This window comes from Camponotus vicinus, unplaced genomic scaffold, assembly GCF_025532165.1.
Source record: "Camponotus vicinus isolate PSW18456_S1 unplaced genomic scaffold, iyCamVici1.0 SCAF_7, whole genome shotgun sequence".
Classification (NCBI taxonomy): Eukaryota; Metazoa; Arthropoda; class Insecta; order Hymenoptera; family Formicidae; genus Camponotus; species Camponotus vicinus.
Window position 1 is genome coordinate 4,331,572 of NW_028141979.1, and position 12,887 is coordinate 4,344,458.

At 26.0% G+C, this 12,887-nt stretch overlaps 2 protein-coding genes across 3 annotated transcripts in view; both read right to left on the reverse strand.

Moving 5' to 3' along the window:
* Nachralpha4 (nicotinic acetylcholine receptor alpha4) overlaps positions 1-12,887 on the reverse strand; it is a 222,758-nt gene that overhangs the window by 164,818 nt on the left and 45,053 nt on the right. The gene's annotated exons all lie outside the window — the stretch shown is intronic.
* LOC145975184 (aminopeptidase N-like) lies at positions 1,814-12,408 on the reverse strand. Its single transcript, XM_083105488.1, has 12 exons — positions 12,268-12,408; positions 9,955-10,473; positions 9,320-9,808; positions 8,999-9,185; positions 8,497-8,647; positions 6,119-6,194; positions 5,119-5,486; positions 4,281-4,558; positions 2,885-3,054; positions 2,394-2,714; positions 2,236-2,305; positions 1,814-2,037 (listed from the first exon to the last, which is right to left on the reverse strand). Exons 2-12 carry the CDS (start codon positions 10,455-10,457, stop codon positions 1,912-1,914), a joined length of 2,739 nt encoding a protein of 912 aa, XP_082961614.1. The 5' UTR covers positions 10,458-10,473; positions 12,268-12,408; the 3' UTR covers positions 1,814-1,911.

A 12,887-nucleotide genomic window follows, 5' to 3' on the forward strand; every position in this document is an offset into this window, starting at 1 on the left:
TACAACTCCCATCGTCCCGGTACGTTGCATTCGCGCATTACATCCGGAACACTATTAACACTCAGGATCTTACATTGCGCAAATCGCTCATTGCCTTACGGCTGGAAACATTGTTCTAAAGCTGCCACGCGTAACTTATTTTCTAAACGCGCTGGTAGAATTTATAGAAAAAAGAAGGGATAAGCCGAGGGCTAGATAATGATGGACGGGATAAAGAAATCAAACATACATAGTCAACATAAACTTTCCACAAACTTTTCATACACGATACTTGTTTAAGTAACAGTTATGATAAGTACGAATTGATTCTATGATTCAATTTTGTTGTATCGTTGACATCATTCAATTGCCTTGTAAAAAAAATTTTAATAATAATTAGTAATTTAATAATTTAAGTGCCTAAAATTCCTTTAAGAGTCGATTAAATATATTTCAACAATTTGAGTATGGAATAGATAAAATATGTTATTTTAAATGTAATAAATAAAATTGTGCAAATATAATACATATATCGCAATGTAATTATAGTGTTCTTGTTTAAATTATGTGTCAATTGAATTTAATTCGGTTGTGTGATATATTAAAAATTTCAATTAAAGCCAACATATGTCACATATATTATTATTTCTAGATTTAATATTCATTATCTGCTTTTAAATATTTTCCTGAATATTGCTATTGCTATATGAGTCAAAATCGATAATCAAACTTCAATTAAATATTATATAAGTACATGTATTATATATATTATATACATATATACAGAATGCCTCACGATTTCCGTCAAAAATTTTAATGTATGATTCGTGTATTTGAGGGATAAAATAGAGTAAAAATAGAGTAAAAATAGAGTAAAAATAGAGTAAAAATTTTAATATGAAAAAATTGAAACTACAGCAATTTTTGAGTCGGAACCAACTAGTTTGCCAATATCTTTGATATCATGTAAGTGGGAATTAATAAATCGTGAATTCGAGTGTTGAGATATTTCGTAGTAATTCATAATGTTTCAGTTATATATATATTTGTGTATGTGTGTGTGTGTGTACATATATGTGTGTGTGTGTGTGTGTGTGTGTGTGTGTGTGTATGTGTGTATATATGTATAAAATAAACATTACGCAAATATATAATCAACGTCTATACAGGATGATTCTGAACAAACGTTTGTCTTTAAAATATCAAATTCTTGAATGAATTCTAAGACGGTTTTTCCTCTTGCGTATCGCGTATAGCAATCAGCTGATCGCGACGAGTGCCCCACGTAATTGCCTATATCGCGCCGTCCCTGCCTATCTCTTGTACTCGTTCCGTAAGTAGTTAAGTATTTTCCTTTATAGTATAAAAATTAAGCACCGGGCAAAATTTTGCAAGAGGAAAAATCGTCTTAGAATTCATTCAAGAATTTGGTATTTTAAAGACAAACGTTTGTTCAGAATCAGCCTGTATATTAAATTTATAATACAGGAAAATAATATAATATAAAATATATATACAATATAATGTAATATTAAAAATATTCATAATATTCTTAATATGAATTATATATTGTAATATAATATAATATTAAAAATATTCATAATTTTTATAGTATAAATTATATTTTGTAATATAATATAATATTAAAAATATTGGTAATATTCATAATATAAATTATATTGTAATATAATATAATATTTTTATACAATATTATACAATAAAATATTTTTAATATTATTGTATATTAATATTATTGTATATTTTTAATATTATTGTATAATTAATATTATATCGATTCAATACAATTAAATAATTATTAACTTTTATATGATATTAGTGAATAATTAAGTATATACATTTATAAATATTATTACAATCATTTATGCTGCATTTTTAATTTCTAAACAGTTAATGTCTTAAAGATTTAGTTATTCAATTGTTGAGTAAAGATCGAAAATAATTTGTCTGTTTTTCGATCTCCGACCAGCGTGTTTCTATCTTGTATTCAACATTAGAAATGATTGAATTTTCCAGCTCTCTTTTTACGAATTTTTTTATCTAAAATGGATTATTTTAATAATTATTATCAGAAAATGATTTCATATTTAATAAATGCACTGTCACACATGCAAGGTATCATTATGAACAGAAAATTATAGAAAAATATTATATGAAATATATAATAATTATAGGGAGAAGTAAATTTTAAAATAAAAACTTAAGAAAATATAGAAATTTGATTTATTTAAAATTTACCTCATCCAACTGTTCCTTAGAATACGCATTGTTAATTATAACAATTAATGTTACAATCTCATTGACTTTCCTGTGAATAATAAAACAATACATTTATAATTCATTCAATAAATCTTCATGTCTATGTGTGGTATATCTTTATTAAATAATATTGTTACCCGTGTCTTATTAATTTGTAATTATTTAATAAACTTGTAAGCATATATTTAGTATGCCTCTCAATGACAGAAAGAAAAATACTAGCATTTAAGGCATAAGCTCGCTTCGTGAGTCCAAGCTGATTATTGAGATCGAATATAATTTGTGATAATTTTATTTCTAAATAATTTATTATAATTTCAGAATTTTTGCTGTAAGCCAAGCATTCTAAAATTGTATCCTTTCCTTTCATGTAATCATTAAAAATTTTATTCCATGTATTACGATCTGCTGTTTTCAAACCATTACAATATGTCCACCTCTTCCATCCAGGCAAAATTCTGCAGAAAACAGTCCAGAAAAGAAATAAAAATCTTCTAACGAAATTGTATTAATAATTTCTTTAGTATTTTATAAATAATTTTTTAAATAAGTGATTACTCATTTCTCAAACATATGTAGATTATAAAAAATGTCCCTACAAAGCATCAAGTATCATGAGAAGACTTACTTGTTTTCTTCAGGATTTTCTAGATGCCATTTCAAATGACGTCTAGACTTTTCTTCGCAAGGATTTTCTTTTATAATACATTCCCACTTTGCGAGTTCTTGTTTTAAACATTTAGTATGGTCGTTGATGTTCCTTTCGTCATACAGATTCCAGTAACTAAATCTAAAATCCTGCATAAAATCAAACTTTAGCACTCCCTAAAATTTGATAAATATCATTATATTTAGTTTATTCATTATTTAGAACAAATAAAATGTACGCGCAAATAAACATTTTTACTAAATAATTTTCTTTTATATTTCTTTAATATTTATGTGGCTTCATAACATCAATACCATAATAACTAGATTACCAATTTCTTATTTGTGTGTGAATAATTGTGTATATATTTTATCATCTAAATAGGTATGGATTTTATATTTCTAATGATTCTTAACACATATATATCGATATATGAAGTGTTTTATAAGATTGCTAACGCTCGTGAGAGGGTAGAACGAAATAAACTGAACAGAAAGGTCCCCTCCCCATTCTGCATCAATTTTCGCAATTTTCAATAATTATTGAAATATTAATTAAAAAGGTGAATAAGCGCGTTTTGCGTGGTAGGCATGCCAGAGGCTAGTGTTACGTAGCAATGAAAAAACAAGAGCCGAGGAACGCGTGATCAAACTTTAGAGACACTCTGTATATACATTTTAGTTTATGCATATTGATGTATCGATCGATGATTTTGATATATGATCAGTTATTTCCTTAATTTAAATCTGTGGCATATAAAATATAGATTTTAAGTATTTCAAACTTTATATCAATTAATTTTTTTATAAAACAAGTATTTACAAGTAGATTATTATGTACTAGATTATTAAGTGTTATGAAATGTAACAAAATTATCTTAAAATTATAAGTCAATTTCTCTACAAAGTGTTTGTATATTTTGACCACCGTAAACATTCTAATACTACGGAAGAAAATTAATATAAGAGAGATTATTGTTATACTTTGTTCTATAATTTCCTAAAACATTCATTATTAATTACATAATTGGTAATCAATTAGCATATAAATTTTAAAGTATTATTATTATAGGAAAACAAATTTATGATAAATTCAAAATTTATAAAATGTGATTACATTAAATTTAAAGCAAAAAATATATGTAAGGGCCTTTTGAATTTAAATTTCTGACTTTTGAAACAAAAAAAAGATAAATAATAATGTATAATTAATTTTTTGTTCAGTTTATTACATATATCTACTTTAAAAAAATTCATTGTTATGATACGAAATAGTTATATTATGTAGAAATAATTGGTGTAATGGATGGCATTTTATAAAAAACTTTATATATATATATATATATATATATATATATATATATATATATATATACCTTGAATTCGGGATAAAAATCCAAGAATGGGAAGATATTCGACAAAATTTCAAATGCTTTGAACATAGGATACCATGCTATATAATCTCTTTCCTGTTCCAAATAAGAAGCGAGTTCCCAAAATACGGAAAATTCAAGTTTCTTCTCTATCGCAAAATGAAACGCATCATTGATGATTTGCGCTCGATTGAGAACATGTATATTACTATATTTTTCAGAATTTAAGTATCGTGCAATTTTTCGCCAATTCGCAGTATCATAATTGACGCGATAATATCCTGTTATAAAGTAAATTACTTTTGTCGATTATTAAATATTTTGAAATTATATATATTAATTAAAAATATTTCGAGATGTTAAAGATATTAAATGTATTATTATAATTAGAGATGCTTGCATCCTTTTTTCTGTTTTTATTATTTAAGATAAAAGCTGTATCAATTCTACATTTTATAGAAAAAAATGAAAGTTTCACATATTACTATTAGTAAAATTTCAATATTTTTGTAATATCTTTTCTTATGTCTTATATTATATGTATATATGAGTTTTAATACATTTCATGATTATTTTTAATTAAAATTTATGTCATATGTGATATTTCTGATATACATGATAAATATATATATATATATATATATATATATATATATATATATATATATATAAAGTAATTGGACAATTCTGAGAATTTGGATATGCAAGAAATTTTGTACTAATATTAAATGGTTTTGATTACAAACATGATATATGTACTGAAATATATATACTTGAAATTATATATAATTATATACAATAAATAAACAATAAAGATATACATTTTTTATTCAATATTTACCAACTTGTTGTAAGTTGAGAATAATCCATTCATTTTTCTCAATAATGAGATACAATTTTGAATGCAATGGTGTTAACCAAATATTCGTCCAAGTTATGTTAAAATCCAGTTTCGACTCCGTAGTGTAAGTAACAGGTATATAATATTGCTTTTCACTGAATTTGTTGTATAATTCTACTGATACGGTTAGAGGATCACTAGAATTAAAATAATTTCGCTTCACTTCCAACACAGAAGCATAGCTCTGCATAATCCACGAATCTATCATGTCTTTTATATTAATATCATACTTGGGATTCAATTCAATCATCTTAGATCTCATAGCGTTCCATAAATGATCGGCAGTTGCTGTTTCAAGCTTACCGAATCTATAAAAGATTTAACATTAAGATAATTTTAACACTATATTAAAATTGATAAATAAATAATAAAAAAGAAAATCATATGTGTAATTTACATAATTTATTATCGTATTTTAATCTGTAATGTAACTCCTACAGAGATAGAAATTTATGAACTTTAATATAATTATGTATACATTCATTAACAAAATTATCGCATAGGTAATTTCATGTCATATTTTTGCATAACTTCAAATAAGTATAACTCCGTCAAAAATGATCGTATTTGAAAATTTTTTTTCATTCTCAAGCTTAAAGCCTCTATTTATCATTTGTCAGATTTAGAATTTATACTCCCTCCCCTCTCGTCATCTCCTTAAAAGTAAGGACGTGTTACGTCTCCAAAAAATTGCATAATTTTACGCATTCTACGGGATGGAATAAATTTTTTTCGCAAATTTCATAATAATCATTGTAAAATATGGACTTTTATGTATGAATTAAAAAAAAAAGAAGTTTGTACGATTTTTTTTCTCGGAGTTACGACATATCAAAGTTACCTATACATTTTTGTTCATTTTATTACATACATATACATATATTTCGATTTCCTTTTCCTCTATGATGTATATTATTACATTACAATACATTATACTTACTGATTGTTAAAATATTTTTTAAGTTCCTTTAAAAATATAGACAATGTTCGTTCTAACATACGCCATATAATGGATCCTGTAATGTTTGAAAGAAAAAAAATTTAGTATATTTAAAGTATCTTTACTGCAATGCTCAATAAAGGTTTGTGAATATATCTGTGATTAATAAAACTAAATATATCACACTCAAAATTTGTGTAATTAAATTTAAGTAAAATGTTATAAAAGATTGATAAATACATTTCAACGAAAAGTTTATAATAATAGATAAATAGTGAATGATTAAGAATTTGTGAAAAATAATAAATTAGGCAATTATAAGGAATCAGTTAGTTTTATATTTTATTATGAATTTTTAAAGTCTTACAAGCTAAACATATATAGTTATAATTTTTAAAAAATTATACATTATAAAATTATCCAAAAATTAATTTTAAAATTTAATTTTAAAATTAGATACTTTTATATTATTGCAAATATTATAATAAAATAGATTAAAAATAATAATAATAAAATTAAATTTACAAATAGCCTTGCACGATTCTTTCTATGGAAATTGAATTTCGATGAAACTTGAATTTTGATTGAATTTGCTGAATTTTAGAAATAAATAGTTACGATAAATAGTTTGGAAATAAATAGTTTACGTGAAAACATAATAAAAAATGTCAAAATATAATAAATGTGATAAGGTTGATGAAGTGGTTTCGTCACTATAAGTATTCAAATATGGAAATAAGGCGTTACTTTAATATTATTAAGGAAAAGTAAATAATATATTAAATATAATATAAATAAAGTAAATAATATATTAGAATGATACACAGTTGATCATTTTCATTAACACATTTTAATAATATATTTACATGGAAAAAATGTGTGTCGCCGCATCGCCGCTGTCGTCATCATAACATGCTATATGATATTTGATAAAATATAATTAGTTAAAAGTATAATAATATAGGTTTTCCCTAAGTCTCCTCCTTTGGGATGGGAAAGGGACGTAAAATAATTCCTTTAAAATACTAGCCTCTCAAGATAATTGAACACCTGTTTCCTGATGTTTCATAATTTTTGAACCGTTTCTGAAATGTAGTGGATGGAAAATTTATATATACAGGGTGACCCATTTTAACTTAGGCAGCCAAATAACTCGAAAAATAAGCAAGATAGAGAAAAATGTTTTAGACAAAAGTTGTATGGTTTCGAGGGGGCCATAAGATGGTATCATTGGTTTGATCTTGAAGAGTCATTTGAAGGTCACGTGAAGGTCACTTCAATTTTTTTAAATGGAATACCCTATATATTTTTGTACATTCTTGTAGCTTATTTCGAGTGCTTTCCAAAACACTATAATTAAGTACCTTTCCGTTAAGTACTTTTTGAGTTATGATGCTTGAAATAATTTCTTAATTTTACATAAACCGTAAAATATCTTGTAAAATATTCATTTTTCGATTATCTTACCTTAATACTTTTATGTACAAAATAATGAGAGGAATCAATTGGTGTAAAGAAAACACATAGTTGTTTTTAAGAAAAAATATGGAATTGTTAATTGCAAATTACATATTTTTTCTTCGAAACAACTATGTGTTTTCTTTACACCAATTGATTCCTCTCATTATTTTGTACATAAAACTATTAAGGTAAGGTAATCGAAAAATGAATATTTTACAAGATATTTTACGGTTTATGTAAAATTAAGAAATTATTTCAAGCCTCATAACTCAAAAAGTACTTAACGAAAATGTACTTAATTATAGTGTTTTGGAAAGCTCTCGAGATGAGCTATAAGAATGTACAAAAATATATAGGATGTTCCATTTAAAAAAATTGAAGTGACCTTCACGTGACCTTCAAATGACTCTTCAAGGTCAAACCAATGATACCATCTTATGGCCCCCTCGAAACCATACAACTTTTGTCTAAAACATTTTTCTCTATCTTGCTTATTTTTCGAATTATTTGGCTGCCTAAGTTAAAATGGGTCACCCTGTATATATATGCATATTTTTTCCACGTAAATATAATATCTATATATTGACAAAAATAATCAACTGTGTGTGTAATTCTATTCAATAATTCATTATTTATTTTCCCTCAGTAGTACTGAAATAACGCCTTATTTCGACATTTGAACGCTTGTAGTGACGAAATGGCTACATCAAACGATATCGTGCTTATTGTGACTTTTTGCCATATAAACTATTTATTTCCACAATTTCTGCAAATTTCACTAAACTTCAAAATTCAATTTTCATAAGAATCGTACAGGATTTTTTGTTTAAAAATTAATTTTTTTCATTTTTTATTAAATTAACATTCAGAAATTAATAATTATTTAATTGTTTAATTATGCAATGTTATACGCATACCTTTGATAGCAGAAAGAGAAGAGTGAAAATATTTTTCAGGATAACTATTATATTCTATAGTAGAATTTATAACAACATAAGTATTTAAATAGAGTAATTCATGCTGAGCTTGAACTACAAACAGATCCATCATCCGGGAATATGGTAGAGCCTAAAATCAATTCGATATAATCATAACTAATCATAAATAATCCAAAAGAAAAAGTTTTTGATACATATCAAAAATAGCATTATTATGTGCTATTGTTAGGAATAAAGTTTTTATGTGTATTCGAGTGTGTAAATATATTTTTCTGCGATAATTTTAATAAATAAACATATATTTAGTTCTTATTAAAATTTTTTTATTGGATTTCTAGAAATTTAAGAGACTTGGATTCTTATCATTTCTTATAATTAAGAAATAAAACAGAATATTTGCACAAATATTTAACAATTATCTACATTGCTAAACTGTTAATCATTTGACTGCGTATTCAAATAGTATTAATAATAAAATAACCTTGTCGATAATGTATGCTTGATAAAATTTGTTAAATCCTTTGTTTAACCATGTATGAGGCCATAAGTAAATTGGTCTGAACAGATTTCTAATATATTTTTGTACCATTCTACGTCCAATTAAGCGCGCAATTATCGTTTTGTATGCGACAGGATCTAATTCTTTATTATAAGTGATATCTGCTTCTCTAAAAATAATTATAATAATATGTATGAAAAATTTTGGATATTAATATAATTTCTTATGTAAATAGATTATAATATGATAGGTAATTAAAAGTTATTAGTTGTTAATATATCTATTTTTAACTATATATGTTACCGATAAAAAATAAAACCCAAAGTATGTTGGATATCATCTTGTAAATTTGGTATTGCGACATGATCTACTTTGCTCTCAAGTGAAACAGAGGTCTGCTGAAGGGCTCTCCTCAAAATATTACGTATGTATACACTAGCGAAAAAAATAACAGTTTTCGCAAATTCTAGATGCGGTTCCGATTGTGGTCTGAACCACATGTCTTGACTAAATTGACCACGCGAGATGATGGACTGATGAAAACCGGATACCAGAAATGCTACATTATCTATAGAGATCAAAGGAGTCTCGTGAAAATATGTCCACATCATATTATCGTACGTGAATTCAGTATCTCGTATCGGCATATTTGACAAAGCTTTGTATTTTGGATGATGCATTATGGAAATAATAAAAGTAATTCTTAATTCTGGCTTGACCCAATATGGAAATATTTGCTGTTTCCTCGTTTGATACCTGTTTCTTCGCTGGATACCAGTTGCGATTAACCACCTGCCGTATTTTAATGATATGCTTTAGATAATGACTTATTAGTTGGAGAAAAGTAAAAGTATAAATCTAATATTTTAGATAAATATAAGTGTAAGAATGCACAAATATACAATTTAATTTGATATTTCAATATGTTCTTCACTTACTCTTTTTCTCCATCTTTATTTATGTACGGAGTTCCGATAGACTCTCTTGCGATATTATTTGGGACTATAAAGTCTATATGCAGATCGTACATTCCGGATAACAAGACATCACCGAAATCGAGCAAGACAATATTATTTTCAACAAGATTTATTAATATTTTTCCATAAATCGTACTATTATTTTTCTTTAATGTTGTTGCTGTTATATTAATTGAATTCGGTGCATAAAAACTTATGTATTGTTTTGCATAAGAAATATTTAAAGTGATTATGCATACGCTAGACAGATAATCACTGAGTAACATTAACTTCATGTTATAATGTATCGGAAATATATAATCTGATATATTGCTTGATTTATTGTTTAATACACTGCGCACGATCTTCGATTCTTCATCGATTTCTACTCCTTTGATTTTTGATTCTTCATCATCCATAGGACTCGCTATTGCCATTACAGCAAGGTATATTATACTACTTAATAATAGTTTTAAGAATATCATGTTGAATTTCGGATATCTATAAAAAACGTTTCTTCATTAAAAACAAGGTGTTTACAAAGAGTATGCAATTCAATCGACTTTTGTGTAAAAAAACGTTCAAGAGTTTACTAACGTTTCATAAGAAAATACGATAAATGTAAAGAAAGATTAAAATAATATAGTTTAATAAATAAAGGAATGATTAGAAAAGATAAATATAAAAATTATTGAAACGACATATAAAATATTTTTCTTGAATTTGAATAGGGGACATGAAGAACGTATTTAGATAATTCCAAAAAGGACAAGCACAATAGATATAACTCTTATTTCAAATTTAGTTATCTTTAAGATTTCTTCTAGAACAATTACATATTTCGATGTCTTGCATATTGTGACATACATAACAAATTTTGGAAATATCAATTTTTTCTTATATATATATATATATATTTATATTATATATATGTGTGTGTGTGTGTGTGTGTGTGTGTGTGTATGTTAAATTTAATTATATGTAATTTAATTATATGTTGAATTTAAGCATTAAAACGTATGAGAAATAGGATTATTCTCAACAACGCGATTTTATACGTGATATGGATTGTATGTTTACCAACATGTTATTTTCAAGATCTATCTGTTCCTTAAGTAAGAAATGTATTAAGAACATATAAACAACGAATGTATAACGGAAATAAAATATTATCAAATATTTGAAATGTTGAGGATATAGCGAATTGGATCAAACATTCGGACAAAATTTTAAGAAGACCTATGTTGGTATTTTTTATAACACATCTTTTAATAAAATGTTAATTTTTCATTGTTTGTTGTTCATTCGTTCATTACATATCCAAGTTAATGTATCTTATTGATCCTAGACATTCATTATAAAAAATATTTAAAACGAAATACATTCATTATAGAAAATATTTTAAAAACGAAATACAGATAATATTATACATTTTTAAGATAATTTTATAGCTATAATATATAAAATTAATTGTACAATAATTTTATATTGTCAAAAAGAAATTTAGCTTACAGATTTTATATTTTCTATATATCAACATGGTCGAAATATGCTGTCACAATACACGCGTAAAAGTTTTCATTTCTATTAATACTAATGTTTGCGAGAGCGCGAGAAAAGACCGGGAAGTGAGCGCGGCACGAGAGAAAGAGAAGGAAAAGTCCCGATATATATGTATATATCTATGTACAAAGTTTATTCTATTTCACAAATACAAAGTCTTACTAAATTCACAGTCCTTTAATTAACAGCGAAAGAAAGATCGAAAAATTCGAGCTGAATTTTAGAATCCGCAAGCAACGGCGAGAATCACTATATTCCGCGAGCAACGGAAAGAGCGTTTTTAATATTCGAGAACGAAATGAGCGGGTCGGAGACTTTTCGACAAAAGGCGTAGTGCTCATCGATCGCGTCAATTTATACCCAAGCCCTTCTCGAAAGATCCCGATTTTTCATGAACTCGACGGTGGCTGAGACAACGTTTAAATTAAACGATCTAATGTGCTGTTTATTGTTATTAGATCTTTCGAGAAGGACGAGGGCTGTTTTGAATTTTCGCTAACAAAGCGATATCTTGCTACTGGCGGCCAGGGGCGCCAAATGAACGGTCGGGCCCTCGACTCTCGTTTTTAATCGAATGCAATTATTCGATCCTTAATTTTTAATGTTCGATGAATTTCGAACAACTAATGTATGCAAAAGATAAAAATAATATTTACAATAAAAGGAGTTAGTCGATTTGAAAATTAAAGAAAATGTCTTTTATAAAATAGAATTATTTGTAAATAGCGTTACCTGTTACTCCACAAAATTTTGTATGCACATTTGAAGAAAGAAAGATAAATATTTTATTATATATTTAAAGTCTTATTAGTTGAATCCTATTAGTTGAATCAGCCAGGTTTAATACCAGATTTAACATCAAAAGCATTCAATCGCGAACTTATCACTTCAAGAGACTATCATAAACTGATGGTTTTGTCGGCATACCTGACAGTATATGGAAGGTACGTACTGTTATATAAATATCATCTTGATTATACGTAGCATAGGTTAGGTAAAGTAAATAAGAAGTGTTATTTATATCTTGTATTACTCATATAAGATATTTATTTTATATTTTTTATTTATGGTACTAATTTTTATGCAAGTTAATATATTGGTTGCGATCATTTGATGTTATGGTTGAATATCCGTTCTTTCACATCGAGTTAATTCCAAATTAATCGACCGTAGAGAAACTGTCGTTATCGTAGTATATAGGAGCTCGATATATTTATAAAGTTTAGATTACAAATTAGTAATCGTTATAATATAAAACAATACAATTAATCCTGACATTAACAAAATGAATAAAATACATTAAATATGCGAGTGAGTTGATATATATATATATATATGTATATATATATATA